Genomic DNA, 21,755 nt, shown 5'->3' with positions numbered 1-21,755 from the left:
CTACGTGGCTTTACCGAGAGGCCCAAAGAATATACAATCCCTACTCTGTTGAACACGTAGTAGGCTTTCGCGACAAATATGCACAATGAAGGTGTTTTGGGTTAGGGGCCGTCCATAAATGACGTAATGCGATTTTAGACGACTTTTGACCCCCCCCCCCTCGTCACACGGCGTCACAAAAAGTCAGACCCCCCTCAAATATGACGTCACAAAGCTCCGCCCCCCCCCCCAAAAAAAAACATGCTTCAAATCGCTTTAAACTATTGCCATTGTAGCGCGTATTTAATGTGGCGCTGCACTGATGTTGTAGGAGACAACATTTATTAAAAAGTCTTTAATATGTAGACAATATGACTGCCTCTTCAGCTGCCACTATGTCGACCAAATGTAAGGACAACCTGATTTCCAAATTTAACCTCTCCAAAAAGCTAGACGTTAACAAAGTCGTAATTAATCACAGTAACAGTTCTATTTCCGATGGTCTGAAATCTGTATTAGCTAAAAGGCTAAACTTTGCAGTCACAAAATTCTACTCACCTGGTATCGACAATCAAGGGTATTTCCCTGTTCCCAGACGATCTGCTTGTCAGTTTTGATGTAGTTTCCTTATTCATCAAAGTTCCTGTACCTGACACTATCGCAATCATTGAAGACTTGGTTCATCAAGGACTAAACACTGAGGTACCCCCCCTGGTGAGACACTGCTTAACCAATACATACTTCACTTGGAATGTAACTTTCTACAAACAAACTGAGGCACCCCAATGGGCTCCCCCCATCTCCGGTTGTAGCCAACATTTTCATGGAGAAGATTGAGACTGACGCCATCCAGAGTGCCACTCTGCGCCCAACAGTATGGAAGAGGTACGTGGATGACACTTTTGTCATCTGGCCACATGGCCGGCCTGCTCTAGACCAATTCCTCGACCACATCAATTCCATACACCCAGCCATCAGATTTACCATGGAAGTCGAAAAAGATGGCAATCTACCTTTTTTGGATGTCCTAAAAAAAAAGAGACCTGATGGTTCAATGAGCCACTTTGTCTACAGGAAAGCTACCCATACGGATGCTTACCGGAAACTGGATTCCCACCACCATCCATCCCAAAAGAATTCCCTCATCAAGACTGCACCATAGAGCCCAATGCATATCCGACCAGGAACACATTCAGTGAACTCAAGCACGTACACCAAGCTCTTAAAGCTAATGGTTACTCCGACTACACAATCCGCAAAGCTATCACTCCAACCATGAAGAAGGACCCTCTTGAGCCTTTCAAAACCATCACTTTACCCTACATTCTGGGGATCACAAAAAAGATCTCCAAAATCTTGAATAAACACAAGATCCAGGTCAGATTCAACACATCACATAAAATCCGTGATCTGGTTCCGTCTGTAAAAGATGTGATTCCGGACATACAGTACCCTGGCGTCTACAAACTAAGTTGCCTCTGTGGTAGTAGTTACATTGGAGAAACCAAACGACATGTCTCGGACCGCATTCGTGAACACAAAGCAGACCTAAAACACGGTAGGACCAACACCTCGGCCGTGGCAGATCACTGTTATAATTCAGTAGGCTCACATGACATTGACTTCTCCAAGACAGAGGTTCTTTGCAAGCCATCTGGCTACCATGAGAGATTCGTTCATGAGGCTATCTACATATACAAACACAGAGACAATTTCAACCGAGAAGATGGATTCTGGCTTAGCAATCATTGGAAGGATTTGATAAACCATTTCGGGTCTTAATTGATTGTTCACGCTTACGGTGGTTTTCAGACTGCATCCATTATTTTCGTCTCCCCCCTCTTTTCCGAACATAGATGGACTCGTCCATCTGAATAACTGCCAAATCACACCTGATGATGGTTGCTTGTGTTGCAGTCGAAACGTCGTGAGAATTTTATTGTTTTATATTTTTATTATTTCTCTTCTACGTGACTTTACCGAAAGAACCAAGAATATAAGGAGAACGTGTCTATATTTATTTAAAGTTGCGCATTTTGATGTGACGTCACATTTCTCAAACCCCCCCACCCTCATAATCTTAGCTCTTTCGGTAAAGTCACGTTGAAGGGAAACAATAAAATAATAAAATATATATAAAACAAATGTCTGACCCCCCCCCCTAAGTGGGTGACGTCATTTACGGACGGACCCTTAGATCGATGTAAAGATAACCCGCCACCACCCCACAGCCAATTAGTACGGTTTGTTGCGTCAACAAAAAGTGCCATTTCGTTACTACTTCAGCACAAAGGTGTGTTGGAGAGTAATTGCAAATGTGGTGGGTTTCAAAATATTTATACTGGAGGAATCCGATGAGCTATAAGGCTCTTTTTTTAACAGCTGTCGAGTAGGGGTGTGTTCATAACGTTACACCAACAAACAAAAACAAACTCTCCCAACACAGCGATGTGCTCAAGTAACTATTTTTGCACGTTTTGTTTACATGACGCAGCTCACTGATTGGTTGTTGGGTGGCTGCGGGGCGGGGGCACGACGCAACGTCTCGGCGAATCCACGCTCAGCGCGCGCGACCCCGTGGCCTGCCCCGCACGCCTCGCCATTGGCTCGATCGAACTTCGCAGGCGACCAATCGGCGCCGCTGTTTACTCCGCTAACGGCAAGTGGAAGTAGTGGGGAGGGGGGTGTTTGGTGGGGGGTGTTTGGTGGAGGGAGGGGTTGGTGGGGGGTGTTTAGTGGGGATGTGTTTGGTGGGGGGGTGTTTGGTGGGGGGTGTTTAGTGGGGATGTTTGGTGGGGGGGATATGTTTGATGGAGGGAGGGGTGTTTGGTGGGGAGAGGGTTTTGGTGGGGGGTTGGTGGGGGGGAGGATTGGTGGGGGGGGATTGGTGGGCGGGGTGTTTTGTGGGGGGGGTCGCACGCCGTTGCGCGTGCGCGCTACCAAATCTCCAGGGCTCGTCGAGGTTCGAGACGCGGCGTTGCGCAGCAGTTAAATTAAAAACATTGGCAGCAGCAGCAGCGTCGCCGTCTCTTCAAACTTCCGCGATTTCCCTTCGACACCCGCCACTTACGATCGATTTGCCGACCGTCTAGCCAGCTCGATTTAAACGCGTGAATAGATCACCCTTACAGAGTTTTTTTTGTGTGTTTTATATATATATTTTTTAAAAAAAACTCAAGAATCCACCACACAAGGCCGCTGTGATGATGCCCCGGGCCGATTGCCAGAGCGGCGCGACCCCGAGGCCCGGGCCTAGCGGATTCAGTTTTCGAAGAGCGACTCGGAGTCGTTCGCCGTCGCCAACGCAATTAAACGCTTAAAGAAACCTTAAACACTTTAAACGTTCGTTACAAATTTTTTTTGCACTCAGAAATTCGCATTTATTGTTGGATTTTGTGATTTCGGGATTTGTTGCTGCATTCTCCCAACGTTCACCTTTCTTCCCCGCCATCTGTCCTCGTAGCACCCCCCCCCCACCCACCACCACCCTACCGTCTTAGAGGCGACTTTCCCCGCGAGGAATCCAGGCGAGCCCGGCGCTTCGCTCGGTCTCGGGCGAAAGCAGCAAATTTTCAGTGCGGGTTTGTGGCTCTTGGCAACGACGGCTAGAGGAGCGAATCTTGTTGTTTTAAGTCGCGCCTCGGCCTAAAAGGATTTATCAGTGACCAGTAACGGCAGTGGGCGACTAGTGGCACGAAACTTCCAGTGCGTTGCGTCGACCGAGGAAGATTTGAACTGTGAAGTTGCTCCGTGGAGTTGCTGCTCCTGCTGCTACTGCGAGACGCCACCGCGACGATGAAGCTCCTCGAGAACGAGAAGTTTGAAGCCATCAACTCGCGGCTCACCATCGAGACGGGCGACTGCCGCATCATTGGCAGGTGTGTGTGTGGTGTGTCTTTGTGTGGTGTGTTTGTGTGTGTGTGGTGTGTCTTTGTGTGGTGTGTATATGATGTGTGTATATGTGTCTGTGTGTGGTGTGTCTTTGTGTGGTGTGTCTGTGTGATGTATGTGTGGTGTGTATATGATGTGTCTTTGTGTGGTGTGTCTTTGTGTGGTGTGTATATGATGTGTCTTTGTGTGGTGTGTATGTTTGTGGTGTGTGTGTGGTGTGTCTTTGTGTGGTGTATGTGTGGTGTGTATGTGTGTGGTGTGTCTTTGTGTGATGTGTCTTTGTGTGTGTGTGGTGTGTATGTGTGGTGTGTCTTTGTGTGGTGTATGTGTGGTCTGTGTGTGGTGTATATGATGTCTTTGTGTGGTGTGTCTTTGTGTGGTGTGTATATGATGTGTCTTTGTGTGATGTGGATGTGTGGTGTGTCTTTGTGTGGTGTGTCTTTGTGTGATGTGTATGTGTGGTGTGTCTTTGTGTGATGTTTATGTGTGGTGTGTATGTGTGGTGTGTCTGTGTGGTGTGTCTGTGTGGTGTGTGTATGATGTGTGTATATGATGTGTGTATGTGTGTCTGTGTATGTTTGGGTCTGTGTGGTGTGTATTGTCTGTGTGGTGTGTATTGTCTGTGTGGTGTGCATATGTGTCTGTGGTGTGCATATGTGTCTGTGTGGTGTGTATTGTATGTGTGTCTTTGTGTGGTGTGTATGTATGTGTGCATATGTATGTGTGTGTGTGGTGTGTATGTATGTATGTGTGGTGTGTATGTATTTGTGTATATGTATGTGTGTCTATGTGTGGTGTGTATGTATGTGTGGTGTGTATGTATGTGTGTATATGTGTCTGTGTGGTGTGTATGTATGTGTGTATATGTCTGTGTGGTGTATGTATGTGTGTATATGTCTGTGTGTGGTATGTATGTGTGGTGTGTATGTGTGTATATGTGTGTGTATATGTGTCTGTATGTGTGTGGTGTGTATGTATGTGTGTGGTGTGTGTATGTATGTGTGGTGTGTATGTATATGTGTCTGTGTGTGGTGTGTGTATGTGTGTATATGTCTGTGTGTGGTGTGTGTGTATGTATGTGTGGTGTGTATATGTCTGTGTGTGGTGTGTGTATGTATGTGTGGTGTGTATATGTCTGTGTGTGTATGTATGTGTGGTGTGTATGTATGTGTGTATATGTCTGTGTGGTGTGTATGTGTCTTTGTATGGTGTGTATGTATGTGTGTGTGTATATGTCTGTGTGGTGTGTATGTGTCTTTGTATGGTATGTATGTGTGTATGTTTCTGGGTGTGGTATGTGTGTATATGTGTCTGTGTGCGGTGTGTGTGATTGTATGTGTGGTGTGTATGTATGTGTGTATATGTCTATGTGTGGTGTGTATGTATGTGTGTCTGTGTGGTCTGTATTGTCTGTGGTGTATATATGTGTCTGGTGTGTGTGTATGTGTGTGTATATGTGTCTGTGTGTGGTGTGTGTATATATGTCTGTGTGTGTGTGTACATGGCGTAGCGGTTAGCGCGCTGCGCTACGAACCAGGCGGCCCGAGTTCGATTCCCGCTCACGACCCACATCGGTGACAATTAGCCTCAAAATGAGTACCTCGTGCGGTTTATTATAAACATCGCCACTGGGGAGACAAAGGCGGTCGGGCGTGGTGCTGGCCACCCACCCCCCCTCGTGTGCCGTGCCGGCCTTCGTAGGTGCTACTCGCTAACAGCACTTGTCCCCTACAGTCCGTGGTGTTGGACTTGCCAGTGATTGGTACCGGCCGTGTCAAGAGGAGGCCCGTGAAGAACGCCGCCGCCGCCGCTGCTGCCGCTGCTGTTGGGCAGTCGGAGGCAGTCGCCCTCGATAGCGGGAGGGCAGGAGAGCGACGCTCACAACAACGAGCGGAGCGCGGGGGCGGATAAAATGTCGAGCCTTCCGCACTTGACGCGGCCTCAATGTGCACCTAGCCTGGCACAGGCGTTGTGAGTGATGAGTGGCGGCTGCTCTTGAACCTGGGGGTTTAAATGCATACTTGTGGTGGTGCATTGTGTTCAGATTTGAAAACGTGTTCGTTGCCAGCTGGTTATTGCCACAGCGTGAGGCTAACCTAAAATCGTGTATACAGGATGTTTATACTCAAGTAAAGGTTCTTCGCTCCACTGCTGGATGAAGGCCAACCTGCGTCGTTTTCGGTGGTGGATTTGTTTTGTTAACTAGCTTCACAATGGGCAAAGTGCTTGTTTGGTGAAGGCAGGGAAGTCTCGAGTATGGTCACATCTCTCATCACCGTCGCTGTTCGCCGCGTTATTTGCCCAGTGCGCCAACCGTTGCGCCACCACTCCCATGTAAAAACGCACCGCGTTCAATGCATGTGGACCTAAACACACCTTAAATAGTTAACTGCTCTTTAGACGTATAGGCTTATCCGCATAGAGCCTTGGTGCAGTGCAGAAAAACCACGGTCACATCTGTCGGTAAGTTCGCACTCCTTGCATTTCCTGGAAAATGTAGAACCCCTATTTAAAATGCATACTGCAACACGAGTATTTAAACGGAGAACGTGGATTGCAATAAATACATGGATGCCATATTTTTCCAATGAAAAGGCAACGTAGATTTGACACTGGCATATTCTTGCAAGCAAATCCAAATCGTTATTTACGCACGCGTTTGAACAATGAGCACAACCCAAAATAATCTCCACGTGCATACCATACCAACAGATAATACAATAACACGGGAATTAGGGGAATGCAAAACCAAACAATCGAAACGCTGAGTGAAACAGCAAAACAAATACCAAAAGTAATATTTAAAAAAAAAACAATAGCTCCACAAAGTAAAGGAAAACCATGATTTCTTAATCCAACATTTAAAATGTGTGTTTGATCTCTTAAGTGTATAGTGCGACTCGTTAAACATACATCCTCGTATGAAGTGTCGTATTTACATACTGTTCCCCTGCGTTTGGCCAGTTCCATTTATATAATTTCTGTTGACTCATTAGGTAGAACTAACCCCACACGTAGCAGAGTTGAGAGATCAAATGATTAAATCTTTCATACCCATACTACTGCGCTGTGCATCAATCTTCATTTCAGCCATAGGCTGCTTAGCAAGAGAGACCCACGGAATATCTTATAGGAGACGTTATGTCGTTAGCATACAGAACAACAAATAATACAGAATACTGATGGAGTAAAACAAATATCAACATTCAAAGGTGTACAATCAGGGACCGCATTTTACAGGACATGGAAAACAACAAGAAATACATAATAAACATACCGAGTTAAGCAGAGCATGCAATCTTACTGGTAGGTGCTTGTATGGGGCTTTACAAATGTTAAAGAATAATAATGGCTCTAGTAAGCATTGGACATTAGCAATGACAGTGTTTCTCTTTGGGTTTCATACAAATGCGAGTTGTGCAAGTTCCAATGCTTATTTGTAACCTTTTGAGACTGAGAGGGTTTTTTTTTTCAATAGAGACCTTGCTTCACGAGTAGGTACTGCAACGGGGCAAGTGGCAAATGTATATCAACAAAGCTTGCAGACGGCACATCCAGCTGATATTTGTTTTCCTTGGTTAGGCTAGCATTGAACATTTCTCTTAAGTGTTGAGCATTCAAGAAATGCTAGCAATTTTGACACACAGAAAACCAACACCATTATGTATGTTGCAAACATTTGCACTCATCATTTTCAAATATGAGCTCTTCTAGTGCATTGAAACACACATGAGGAAGAATGCTTAATTGTAGGCTTGTAAATAGTGGGGAATAACTTGTGGGGGTAGTTCATAGTGTTTTTTCCTCCTCACCCAGTTTAAGAAGTGGACCCGAATGAAAATAGAAGGCTTACATTTAGGGTGGCGATATGGCCCGGAGGTAACACGTTCACCGCTTGTTTGCAAAGGTTTGCGGTTGGTATTTGGCCGGCCGCCCGGGTTAAGACTGATTTTGTATCAACATGCCTTCACAGTCGATATTCAGGATCCCGTGAAGTTATTTTGATAAGACTAGGACATTGTGTGCTGGTGTAACGGTCCAAATTTGACAAACTTAAAATGTGACCTGCGAATTACTCTTTATCGGGATGATACGCGGCGATCCGTGCCCCCAGCTGGCAGACTGATGCCCACTTGCAGGCCGGCACCGAGTCGCCTTGTGCCGTACAGGGACTGGGGGTCCCACTGGGGTGGGGGGACCCCCTTCAAATTTTCGAGATGAGATGTGTAAGGGCCCTTGAGTTGCAGAGACCTTTACGCGCCATGTACTGTCCTCGCAAAGGTTATTATTAAGAAGTTTAGCAGCGACGGGGAAGGCTGCAATTTTAAGAACCAAGTAGATACATTTTATTGTTGTTGGCCCTTGGAATCTAATTTTGGCTCCACCGCAGGAGGGAGAGTCGGGCAGCAGGAAATTTGACAGCAGCACTGAGAGTGACTATTTTCTCTTACGACCTTCAGAGAGGTTACCCAGCCAGCAGATCCACACCCAGGACTGTCCAAACGAGGGTGGAAGCCTCCAGAGAAACCTCTGCACTGCCCTGACTACTGGAATATCATATCTTACGTTTAGCGCCAAGCACAGTGCGAGTAATCAGCTTCGGCTTAACCGAGGGTGGGCAAAACGTTTAAATGAGCTGGGACGATTAATCAACTGAACATTGTAATCGGCTAACTTTATAATGGCCGATTACTTGGACTTGTTAAAAATGGCAGCCTCCCCAACATCACGATTTGCGAAGGTGGGAAACCCTATTATACAAGCCACGCCCAGCATCACGCTGCTGGTGATGTTAATGTTGACATCAAATGCCCTGCCCATCACCTCCCGTCCAGTTCGTGGTATATAGCCGAGTAAATTAAGGAGATTTAACACGTAGGATTTCATGACCAGTATTATTCATAAAGGTTTTTGGGTTAGATCACGTTATTATAAATCTGTCGCAACCCTTCACCACCCGACACGGCCAATCAACAAAATAATGTGTCACGTTAACAAAACGCCAATTAGTTACTTCTTCAGCCCACCGGTGTGTTTGAAGAGTGAATCCACAACATTTAGAATTTGAGTACGACGTTTCGCTGGTAATTACATCCAGCATCTTGTGGCGATTTGCAAATTCTAAATGTGGATTCACTCTTCAAACACACCAGTGGGCTGAAGAAGTAACTAATTGGCGTTTTGTTAACGAGACACATTTTTTTATTGATTGGCCGTGTCGAGTGGTGGAGGGTTGCGACACATAATAACGTAATCTAACCCAAAAACCTTTATTATAAAATGAAGGAGATTATCGGTAGAGCAATCGATCACTTAAATAACTGGATATCTCAGTACTAATGGAAATGCATCTAACATGCGGGGTGTTCCTGAAGGTTTCATCCATAATTAAATCGTGATGGTAAGACAGCATGTTGGTTACGGTTAATTAAAGTATACACCGGGTGGCGTGAAGATGTTGTCGCGAGAGCCTCATGCCTCTAAACCTCCGCGTGTGCCACTGTGGCGTTGGCGATGCACGTCGTATTGAGCCGACGTGTCAGACTGTCGTATTGAGATTTGAGAGAGTTCCGGGTGTTCACCCAACACCTCGGTCGTAATTGTTTAAACGCAGTTGTTGTGTGCCGATGAAGATGGCTCAAAGAGTAAAAATAACATCGGGGTATAAGTGACATGTTGCTGACATTTCAACAACGCAGCTCAAACTGCTGTCAAATTACAATTATTTTTAGACTGGATGGTATCTTTATGGACATCATCTGTTTCGTTCTGCCGGTCGTCTTTATATCACCAACTAGTTAATTGTACCTGTTTCATCAGCTTGTAAGGCTGCGAGTTTGAATTCCTATTCAGAGGGGATGGGGCAACTTGTTGTTCCTCTTGGAGGCGATGAGGCAAGTGCAATTACTCTCCGCACCGAGGGCAGTGCTGTAGAGGGATGTTTTGTCACGTGGGATGTGCTGCAATTTAATTTGGTCAAGTGAGATGACGATGCTTCGTTTGTGCTGGCTGGAGCAACTTGTATCCAGATCACGGGGTCCTTGAGTACAGTGCAACGTTAGCAAAGCGCAAAAAAAACACCCCAGTCCTTCTTGTCTCCTGTGCCTCAGCGGTTGCCTAAATATATCATCGTCCTGCACAGGGAGCTCCTTCTATAATGTAAGGAAAAACAACTGAAAACATATTCTTAGTTCATATTCTTAGTTTTTTCGGTAAAGTCACGTTGAAGAGAAACAACAAAATAACAAAATATATATAAAACAATAAAAAATTCTCACGACGTTTCGACCATAACTCAAACGGTCATCATCAGGTGTGATGATGACCGTGACTTTACCGAAAAAACTAAGAATATGAATTACAGCAGTCACGAAAGCTTTAAATCAAAATTTATATTCTTAGTTCTTTCGGTAAAGTCACGTTGAAGGGAAACAATAAAATAATAAAATATATATGGTCGAAACGTCGTGAGAATTTTTATTGTTTTATATATATTTTATTATTTTATTGTTTCCCTTCAACGTGACTTTACCGAAAGAACTAAGAATATGAATTACTGCAGTCACGAAAGCTTTAGATCAAAATTTAACTGAAAACATTTGACACAGTGGTGCTTGTGGGTAGAGGTTTGCGAGTTGAAATTCCAATTGTCGGTGGGCGCTAGGCACCTCGTGTTTCTTTTATTGCCCTCGGCCCAATGAACGCCGAACAGATAGATCTGGGTGGCGCGTGTGTGGCTTCATGGTTAACGCGCAGTACTATGAACCCATTACAAGAATAAACTATTTTTATTTTACCAGGTGAGGCCCACTGAGCTATGCAGCTCTTTTTCAGAAGCGACCTGGCCACAAATGATAGCAGAAGGAGGTGGCTTATCAGGTGGAAATTAAAAACAGCCGAGTACTTTAAATGCATGTTTCTAAATGTGGAGGGAAAAACCGGAGCACCCGGAGAAAAATCCACACGACCACGGCGAGAGAGAGACACGCAAACTTCAAATATACAGGCATCAGGGTTGGGATCGAACCCACGACTTCTTTGCATACCAGGCGAGGTAGTTAACATCTCGCCACCACGGCGCCCCCGGGCAACAACTAACACCGGTGCTGTGTGATACCTGACCTGGTCCCGGTGCCACTCCCTCCAGCAACCCGCACTGACCATCTCGTGAAATATTGCGTTCAAACAACCCTCGTACAACAACGCGTTGTGGGGAGGCCTTCGTGCGGCAGTGGATTCGACAAAAGCCATCGTGGGGCACCAAGCGGTGGGGGCCTCGTCGGCCACCGCGTTGGCACGCTCCAATAGAAAGAGACACATGCACACACGTCCGTCAAAACGAAAACCAATGCCATCGTTTTTCTCCCAAGTCGTTATCGATATCATGTAAACAACAAAAAACTAATTCACGACCCTGCAGTAGATGCTTTACAGCGTGTCGATCCGTGTCGTTTTGTCGCCGCGGTCAATCAGAATCGAGAGCTACTCCTGCAAAATGGCCGGTGACGACAAGCACATGTTCAAGCAGTTCTGCGCCGAGGGGGAACCGCACCTCCTGCAGGCGCTCTCCCCTCCACAGACGTCCGGAATCAGCCCCAACAAGTAAGGGGGATCGCAGGCCGTGTGTCGGTACCTTTGCTCGAGAGCCACATTCAGCAACGTTCAGCGTCTGACCCTGCCGACGCCACCTTTGGTTGATCGGCAGGTCGCGTGTGGTGGGGTTCATTGCGGGGCACTCTTCTAAGCTGTCTGGTGGTCAGCGTCAAACAGCAGGCCAAGATAATTCTCCAGAGGGGGCTCTCTGGAGCTCGTTCTGGTAGAGGTCCTTGCAAGCGAGTAGCTGCAGGCTGCGCCTTTATCTCTCGTGACTACTCTGAGACTGCCTGGATTGATGTTTCCAAGCGGCGTGGCGACGCCGATACCAACAAGCTGGCCTTGTTTTTGCACCGCGTTCAGATTTTTCGAGCTTCGCAATGTGATTTTTTTACTTTTGAAAAATTACATACATTTGGAAGTGACTCCCCCCCCCCTCTCCACAAAGACCTCATTATATGCAGAACGCGATAGATATATCCACACACGCTAATTTCGAGCAACGTTGTCGTGGTCGTCACGCGCAGGCTGAGCAAGAGCCAGAGCGGGGACGAGGGGGAGCACCCTCTGTGCGACACGTGCTGCCGCAAGACCCTCTTCTACCTGATCGCCACGCTCAACGCCTCCTTCAAGCCCGACTACGACTTCAGCCGCGCCAAGAGCCACGATTTCAGCAAGGAGCCCAGCCTCAGCTGGGTATGGTTCACTACCTCCCCCCTCCATCTCTCCATCCCTCCCTGGCTCCTTTATAACGTCGCACTTGTCTGATTGTGATTCTGCTTTCCACGAACCACGATACCTTGCTGATCTCATCAAGGAGCATAAACCACCACGCAATCTCCGGTCATCCTCAGCAGCAGTGGCGGCTTTTGGCTAACCATCGAACAAAGACGGTCTCGGCATCGCGCGCTCTCAGATGCGCTTCTGCGGCCGTCTGGAATGCTCTTCCTTCCAATATTAGAAAGCCACTGTGAAGCTATGCACTTTTAAATCATCTGGATTGTAAACGCATTTTTTTTAATGAAACTGCTTTTTGTGCTTAATTCGGTGTCCTTCCGCCGCATTTCCGATTAGCACGGTTCGTTACGTTCGGTGCTAAAAAAGTTCAACGTACGTACACACAAGGTGGCAAAGCGGAAATGTAAATCTGCTGAGACGCATCCGGCTGGGTGACGCAGTGGCAGAGCGCTCCACTCGCACATTGAAGGTCATGAGGGCAAACCTCTTGTCGGTGTCAATTCAATTAGAACCGCAGGTCAACAGCGGTTGTTGTTGTTATTACAAGACCACTGTATTAAACCACTGTATTAATGCAACTACTTAACAAGACTGCTAGACTCAAACAGCAAGTGTATTTATTTTATAGAGAGGCAGTCGGTCATAGGCAGATGTCAAAAAGGAAGGTCTCGAGCCTGAACTTGGATGGTGACAGGGAGTCAACAGCACAAGGTTAAAAGAGCAATCTCCCACTGCCTAGGTGGGAGGTTGCAGAAAGCCTTGGTAGCTGGAGGGGAGAGCTTGTGAGAGCGTGAAGTGGTTGGTGAAGGGGTGTGGGCCAGTTGAGAGCCCATTCAGCTGTCACTCGTCACCAATGTTAACCATGGCCTGGACTGAAACTCGGGTAGCTGGGTTTGTGCGTGGCGCGCCAACCGGGAGCGTCACTCGCTGATGGGTTTTTTTGCCTTTGTCTCCCGTGCTGTAGGTCACGAATGCCGTCAACAGCAGCCTCTCGTCGGCGGCTGGAGGAGAATTTGGCGATTTGAAGCCGTTGCTGTGGAAAGCCATCGACGACGAGATTGGCATGAACGAGTGCGACATCTACAGGTAAGTGTGGACGGCGAGTGTGGACGATGCACGGTAGATCCGCTCCCGAGAGAAATGATTCCCATTTTGAAGCGGCTTGCTCGATGGACTAAAGTCCATGTCAGAGCGTTCAACCAACACGGCATTTTTGTGCGTTTGTGTGTATGTTGTGTGTATGTTGTGTCTATGTTGTTTGTAAGTTGTATGTACGCATGTCGAACGTCTTTCGCACCGTATGTAGGTAAACGTGCTAATCTGAGGTGCTGGGGAAGGACTACAGCCTAAACACAAAAAGCAGTTCTCGAGAAATTAGTTTTCAATCTAGATTTAAGAGTGCATAGCTCCAGTGGCTTCCTAAGACAGAGCATTGCAGACGGCCGCAGAAGCGCATCTTTAAAGCGCCGCGCGATGCGGTGACCGCCTTTGTTCGATGGCCAGCCAACAGCCGCCGCTGCTTCGAGGACGATCGGAGTTCGCGTGATGGTCTATGCTCCTCGACGAGATCGGCGAGGTATCGTGACAATTTAAAGGCACGAACGTAGTTCACGATCCCGCGGAACGACGACCTGGAATCAACCTACCACGGGCGCAGTGGACCGCGGTAAAACTGATCCGCGCAGGCCACGCTGACACCTCATGCACAGATGGAAACTCCAAGGGATCCTCTTACCCGCGATTGTGGCCACCCTGAGCAGACGGCGGAGCTCACGGCGACACGCTCCCCTGGACAGGAACAGAAAGGGGGCTCGCTGGTGCTACACGGGCGCTCAGGGTGACACAATTCAGGGGCTAACCAACCTCAAATTGAACGTCTCAATGTGTTGCTCTGTGCCGGCCGCACGCTATAAGGAGACGGCAGAGATGCTGTGTTTGAGCCCGAGATTCATCTACTCACGATTAAAGCAGGTTCTCAAGTGCACCGAGTTGATAGCTGATGGGATGTGTAAACAAATACTTTTCACGTGGAGGGACAGATACGTGTCATAGGTGAATTGTCTGCTATTTATTTTGTTGCTCGTATTCTCAGATGATGCTCTCCATTGTTTTTTTATTTAGTCAGCCTGGTCACCAATTAGTACAAAGAGAAAATAAAATGTCTTTCCCCCCCCCCCCTTTTTTTGGCAGATGCCAACTCAGAGGATTAAATATGTCGGTGTACCATGTAACAAGCTGTCTGCTTACCAAGTGTTGGATGTGATAGGCCTCTTGAACTAACGTCATTGCTGGCTAAATTGGCCTACGTGTACCATGTAACAAGCTGTCTGCTTACCAAGTGTTGGATGTGAGAGGCCTCTTGAACTAACGTCATTGCTGGCTAAATTGGCCTACGTGTACCATGTAACAAGCTGTCTGCTTACCAAGTGTTGGATGTTTAGAGGCCTCTTGAACTAACGTCATTGCTGGCTAAATTGGCCTACGGACAGGCGTTTAGAATTGGCGAAACGAAACCAAGTGTCGCTTTGTAAGCGACCCCAATGCACTTGGCACGTGGGCAGACAACTTGAGTGTCGTTGAACTGAGTTGGTAAAGAAGAGAGACTGGTATATTTTATGGCATGTCAGTACCAGCGAGATGCTGGCCACCCCAATCATGTGGTATGCCAGCCATAATAATTGCTCGCCAATACGAGACCATGTGGGGGAATTTTAGACGGTTTTTTGTGTGTGTGTGTGTGTGCCCTGCAATGAACATGAGGCTGTTAGTCTGTGTGCGTAGGTTTATGGCCACGTGAATTGTTTTCACGGCCGGGCATCTTGGGTCACAATAGGAGCACGTCAACGGCTTTCGTGGCAGGGGCAAACCCCGCAGCCGCTTAATTTACCCTCGACATTTGTGCCCTCCTGTGTCCCCCCTGCATGACCCCGCAGCTACAACCCGGACCTGGACTCTGACCCGTATGGCGAGGAAGGCAGCCTGTGGTCCTTCAACTACTTCTTCTACAACAAGAAGCTCAAGCGCATTGTGTTTTTCACCTGTCGCTCGGTCAGGTGGGTTTTGCCCCCCTTCTGTCGGCGACGACCGCCCGCTGGGCTGAGATGGAGGAGCGAGCGCCGCTCTTACGTTGCCGCTCCTGAGCCGTTGTGGTGGGGTGGGGGGGGGGGGGATTCCGTACCCGCACGACGCGGGACAGTTTTGTGTTTCCGTGTTCGCAACGTCATCGTCGCGCAATGCTGCGCACCAGTGCCCCCCGCCCCCCCCCCCCCCCCCCGCCACTGACCAGTAAAAAGCAAAGCACGCTTTATTGTAAACAACAACAACAACAGGCGAGTTTATAGGAGTAGCGGCTTATTTACGACACACAGACAAAAAAAATCCCCCTGTGTAGCATTCACAGACTGTTGGGGCAAGTGCTGGCAGTGAGCACGGGGGGTGGTGTGGTCAGAACCACGCCCGTCCGCCCTTGCCTCCCCAGTGCTGATGCGCCAGGTACTCACTTGAGGCTGAGTCTGCCTAGGGGAGGCCCACGACCAGTTTAGATATTCACAGCTTATGTTTTTACCGCGGCTGGAAATAAACGCCCATGTCACTTAAGTCGTAGCACCACCACTGGACTTCCACACACAAGAGCCACGCGTTACACGTGTGTGTGCGTTGGAGCCAAAACCTGCTCTGCGATGCACACACAGCCGTACAATACTAACCATTTTTCTTTTACCAGGTAAGGCCCACTGAGCTACATAGCTCTTTTTCAGACCTGGCCACACATATGATAGATCAACGACGTGACTTATCAAGTGGAAATTTCTCGCAGCCAAATACTCTAAACTCGCTTTACTAAATGTGGAGGGAAAAACCGGAGGATCCGGAGGAAAGTCTACGCGACCACGGGGAGGACAAGCAAACTTAATATATACATGCGTCAGAGTTGTGATCGAACCTCATAACCACCAGTATACCAGGCGAGGCAGTAAACATCTCGCCACCACGGCATACACAGGCATGCCCAGTCAAAGCCGCTCGCGCGCACACAGCCACCGGTGTGTGTGGAGGTGAATGCTGACGGTGTCTCCGCTGGGTGTGGTGCACAGTGCGTACTCGCTGCTGCGAGACTCCGGACTCGCCAGCGAATTTGACATGGAGCTGGACGAGGAGGATGGAGTGTCAGACGACTGCGAGGATGAAGAGGCGGGGTAAATAGACGCTATCATCAGCAGCAGCAAACGGTTAAGGGGTTATACATGGTCAGTAACATTGCATTCAATTCCTGGCATGGCTTGATGGCTACACGGTAACCCCCATCAGTGTTTACATTCACGATTGCTCACCACTGTCAGTGTGGTGATCATAGGCGAGGCATTTTAAACATGAAAAAAATGCTAGGTGAGTGGCGGAGAGAGGCCATACCAGGCTTAATGTCCAACATGGAAGGGTAGGCCTTCCAATAGGTGTCTATTTTATGTTTTGAACATGTTAACACCTGTGTTCTTGCCAGAAAGGATAAAAGTCTAAACTTTTTTTTCCCCATCATCTTGATACGGGCAAAAAGGGTCCCCTACATACAAATACCCCAATCTTATATATAAATAAAGGGGGCTCTCTAAAGCTCCCTCTTCCGGGGGGGCCTTCCGCTGCAAGTGGCGTGAGCAAGACATTTCAGGGCTGCACCGCTTCATCACATTGCTGTTGATGTCGGTGTGAAGTCAGGGGAGACTTCACTCGATGTCTTCATGCAGCCGGGCAGAGGGGGTTCCGCTCTGTTGACCCGCGTAGCCCTGTGTTCGTAAGCGAGCCCCTGCCTGCAGCTTCTGTTTCGGCGCTGGGGCTTAACCACGTGCTCGGATTGTCTTTCCCAAAGTGGATCGACGTTAGACCCCAGATCACTGTTATCTGAAACGGCAAGGCAACAGCCCAAGGAGGACAGAGATGGCCAGTGGGTCTGTCTCGCCTTGCGATTGTATATGGCGACAGCTTATGGCATCGGTGTTAACGTAATCGGCATTTTTATCTCGTGTTGGTCTTCGTCCGATTGCTGACAGCCTTGTGGGGTTTTCAACCGGGTCTTAGTCTGTGGCTTTAATTTAGTCATTACATTCTAAGTTAACATTGCACGAAACTTAAAAATAAGCCGTCAAAGGAGTGTTGTTATTCCCAGAAGCAATTTTATTATGTCCTGGTATCATTTGGAGTGGTTACAGCTTCAGTGAATCTCATCAAAAATGTATTAAAAGCTTTGGCTTGTTTAAACAATTCCTGCTTGCTTGCATTGTTGCAGAGGACCATTGGTACACAAATTAAATGTTCTGCTTTGGCCATTAAACAATCATGCTACCTTTTTAATTATTCACATCGTACCGAGGCTGCGCATATTTAAAAAGCCCAAAAAACGATGTCTTGTGAAGAACACGAAGGTCACGATCATTTACACCAATAACATTTTTTTATGTTTCTGTTTGAATTTCAGATGTGGGATGGACTGAGACCTCTACTGGCTGTTGAAGATTGTATCTCTTAACAGAATCCTTTTGAGCCCCATGCAGAGATTTGCAAGTTTGATTATCTGCTTGGCAAACTCCCTGCTAGCTCAGCCCCATGTTTTGTCGCATCAAAGCATCTTACATTCCTTTACAAGGCAAAGCACTGCACTTTTCTCCTAAGCAGCAGAGATTAAAAATATAAAAATCCATGTAAACAAAGCTTGCGAATTGAATGACAAAAAAAGGAATAACTTTGTTCAGAGCAGATTCCAAGCCATAAAAAAAAATATTTCGGCTAAATAATACTCTCTGGTATATAACGTCGCATAAACGCCACGACCAATTAGCCACCCCACATCCATTCGCAGTATTTGTGCACAGTGTCACTGCCGTTTTCTAGTAGATGTTCACACATCACACCTTTTTACACACAGCTATGTTCTCAATCTCGCATGCATCCGCTCACTTATGAGGCACAAGTGAATCTCTTCCCCACGTTTTAATCAGTTTGCGTTTTGCTTCTTTCCAGTAACCCATTTGGACATGATAGTGCAACTGCCATATTCTATAGATGTACACATATCCAACCGTTTCACATATCCGCCTACAACTCAGTCCGCAATGAGTGGGATATGTGATGTACCGTATTATAATTTATCTGGCGGAGTTTCGCTGAGTCTCGGGACTCTTATCAGTCGAATCCTGCATTAGTACGTGAAGTCAATCTCTTACCATTTTGTAAGTGGGGGAAAAAAATTAGTATCAAAAGAAAAAAAAGCATGCATCCGTCGATAATTCATCAACCCGCTTGCTTCACTGCCACCTTATGGCCACTCCGTGGAGCAGCAGGTTGGGTGTCTCGCGATATACAATAATCTCCGCGTGAGCCACCAACTCCGCCACAAAAGCGGTGATTAATGTTTGTGTGCGCGAACGTGCCCGGACAGAGCATTTATGTCTCAAAAAGTGTCAGAAATACGGAACGCGGTTCACGCTTAGAAATATAAGGACCGGCCTTCCATCATGTCCACCAGATCTACATGCGTACGAACAGGGAGGAGGCATGCCTACGATTCTGCAGTAACCACTCTGCATAAAAAAAAACAGTTGTAGCTGGTACGGGGCTATAATGTCAGCAGAGGACAGTGCAACAAAACGTACATCATTGCACGCTCCAGCTACGTTCCTCACCTTCAACCTGCATTGTGAAGTGTGGTCAAAGCATTCCCGTGACCAACACGATGTGGGGAGGCCGTCGTCCAGCAGTGGATTGACAAAAAGGCCGTAAGTGGCCAAGTCTCCAGGAGTTTGTTTCGCCAGGAGATGAACCCCATGAGATGCGTGAAACGGCATTTCGCTCTTGGGATACATCGCACCATTTCGAGTGCGCGGAATATTTTTTGATTAAACGTTTAAAAATGTTCACAAATCTAGACTAAATCTAACAATTTTCATCAAAACAGTTGAGCGAGGCTAGGCACAGAAGGCGATTTGCACTTTTAAATTTGAAATGTACAAGAACTATGACATTCTGGAGAGGAATCTGTTTTAGCAAATCGAGGGAATGCAAAAAATAGGAGGTTTGTATATCTATGCATGTGACCCACAGCCCTGTAAACACGACCGCCCCAGTTTTACATTGCAAAGACATTCTGAAAAACCAGCTGAAATTTATAACACGACACAATGCTCCTCTACGTAACTCGTTGGGGCGAAACTTTTTTTTTAAAATGGGAATCATTTTCGCTCAGCAAACTCGCCAGATGTCCCCAGAGTTTTAACTTTTACAGATAAGTAGCATCGTTGAGAGCTCATTCATCATCACCAGCTTTTATTCTGCCAAAGAGAAATGCTGAATACGTTTAGGGAGTAACTTTTTTCTTTCTGCTTGTGGGGAAGGCCATTGTGTTTTGTGCTCAAGACTGCTTCTCGGAAAGTGTAGAAGCCGTGTACAGCCGTGTACATAAAAGATTTGACACCGTCCCATGTTGAAGTTGCGACCGCGAGTCTGCAACCACTGCTGCAAGATTATTTGTGGGGCACGGCACGGCGTGTTCTGTCTGTGTACATTTACGTTTCGGGGACATTTACTGTGACCTGCAGTTGAAGGACAGGTTTTTGCGGGTTTTCTGTTTTGTTTCTGTAAAAAAAAAAGTGTAAACATTACTTAAAATGCAAAAAAAAATCCAATTAGTTTAATTTGCAGAAAAGCCACAGTTGGACTTTCCGCTGTGTTTATGCAGTTAAATTTTTCAAAGTAATCAGTTGTGGAAATTTTAATTCATATGTTCATTCCGAGAGACGGGCATTTCCTTGTTCCGAATACAGTCATCATCGCTGCCTGAATTACCACCATCACCAGCATACCACCGTAAAAATCGAGAGCATAATAATACTAACAATAAGCACTGGAAAAAAATCTAACATTTTTATTTGTTAATGCCAACTTATGGTATTAGGATATTTTAAAAAATGTAAAGTTAACGTTTTTTATTTCATCAAGGGAGCATGTGATTAAGTGTACAATTTACATTGCAAGTCTTTTAAATATGTGAAGATTGTTTGCCTGCCTATCTTTACAGCACAATGTTTTCACGTCGGATCCACAATTCTAGATTTAAAGCTTTCGTGACTGCAAGGATCCATACTCTTTGGTTCTATTCGGTAAAGTCACGTAGGTAAAAACTAAAACAACAAAAATCACGACGTTTCGGCCACAACACAGTCGGCGCTGCCCTCGGGACAGTCTGCTCCCTTCACCTGATGAAGGCCGCTTGTGTTGTGGCCGAAACGTCGTGATTTTTGTTTTATTTTTTTACCTACGTGACTTTACCGAATAGAACCACAGTTGAGAAGGCGCCAGTAGCTCTGAGAAAACGGAATATCAAAACCAATTGTTTGTGATATATAGCATTTAATAAGACATGAACACCCAAGTTGATGCTTTTGTCACAATGTGTTGGGGGTGGGTGGGGGGGGGGTTCGTGTCCCGTGCTGTAATTCTGTTGCAAGTGAAATTGGCAACGAACATGGTGATCCAGTTATTCGATATGCCCCACTGATTTCTGACGACCCTCTTACAGCTAAAACAAAATATTTGTGCGAGTGGCTCCAGATGTCATGGAGTAGAGTGATAACAGATGTAGTAATTGTATTGATTTATATGTATGTAGAACTTCTTTCGCACCGCACGTAGCCAATCGGAGTGGGAGATGGAGACTTTTTAACTAAAAACGTTGCTTTCTATTTTTTCCCTCACCCTATTATTTATTTTAGTGGGCATCTATAAATGGACCACCGTATATTAACAACACCCCCCCCCGCCTCCCCTTCCTGCACCTGGAATAAACTAAAACTTTAATTTTATTTCAACGCAACAGTCCACGAGCATGCCCGGTCAATGTTAAAAAAAAAACCTGTGAATGTGTGTGGATTACAGTTTTTGCGTGCTTCTGCTTTAAGTGATAGGGTCGCACCAAGCCATTCCCACCGCTAGATTTGAGAGCCTGGCCCGTTTTCATTTGCCTGCTGCCTTTGTCGCCTTCGCAGTAGTAGACATTCGCGTGATCAGACCCCAGTGTATTTTACGAAGTGTTAACCCCCTTTATTCTGAATCGCTTAGACTGTAAAATAGTCACTTTTAATTTCATCGTTTAGATAGTTATTTTGTGTGCGCACATTGTTGACATTTAAAGATTTAACTACTGTTGTACGAAAATGCCGTTTTATTTTTTTGTTAATAACCGTGTAGTGTTTGAGCATACAGTTATGTAAAGCTTGGTTTTTATATATCCGAAATCTAAAAAAAAAATTAAACTGTAATTTGAAGTTTTTTTTATACGTTTAACCGTATTTTTGTGTGTGTCTGGATGCGCACCTCTGTGTATATATAATAAACATGGTCCGTGTATTGGTAGCGTACGGTAAGTGGAGCGCTTGGCACAAGCAAGATGCTTAGTCCCAAGTCGAAAGAGTCCGGGATTTATTAAAACTAAATATGGGGTGCATCAAATATCAGCTGGTAGGTGGGGGGGTGTAGGGGGGGGTGTGTAGGTGGGGGGGGGTGTAGGTGGG

At 46.5% G+C, this 21,755-nt stretch overlaps 1 protein-coding gene across 2 annotated transcripts; it reads left to right on the top strand.

Annotated features, from left to right (window-relative positions):
* The first annotated feature begins 2,897 nt into the window (after positions 1-2,897).
* Positions 2,898-21,514, top strand: MAF1 (MAF1 negative regulator of RNA polymerase III). Of its 2 annotated transcripts, XM_032974582.2 has the most exons (7): positions 2,898-3,857; positions 11,344-11,472; positions 11,991-12,159; positions 13,166-13,287; positions 15,135-15,254; positions 16,296-16,397; positions 17,669-21,514. In XM_032974582.2, exons 1-7 carry the CDS (start codon positions 3,775-3,777, stop codon positions 17,682-17,684), a joined length of 741 nt encoding a protein of 246 aa, XP_032830473.1. In that variant the 5' UTR covers positions 2,898-3,774; the 3' UTR covers positions 17,685-21,514. The 2 variants fall into 2 exon arrangements, with proteins under 2 accessions (XP_032830473.1, XP_032830474.1); XM_032974583.2 differs by lacking the exon at positions 16,296-16,397.
* The last annotated feature ends 241 nt before the right edge of the window (positions 21,515-21,755 follow it).

This window comes from Petromyzon marinus, chromosome 54 (genome assembly GCF_048934315.1).
Source record: "Petromyzon marinus isolate PM22_M1 ecotype Great Lakes invasive population chromosome 54, UKy_Petmar_22M1.pri1.0, whole genome shotgun sequence".
Lineage (NCBI taxonomy): Eukaryota > Metazoa > Chordata > Hyperoartia > Petromyzontiformes > Petromyzontidae > Petromyzon > Petromyzon marinus.
This window is presented reverse-complemented; position numbering and strand designations above follow the sequence as displayed.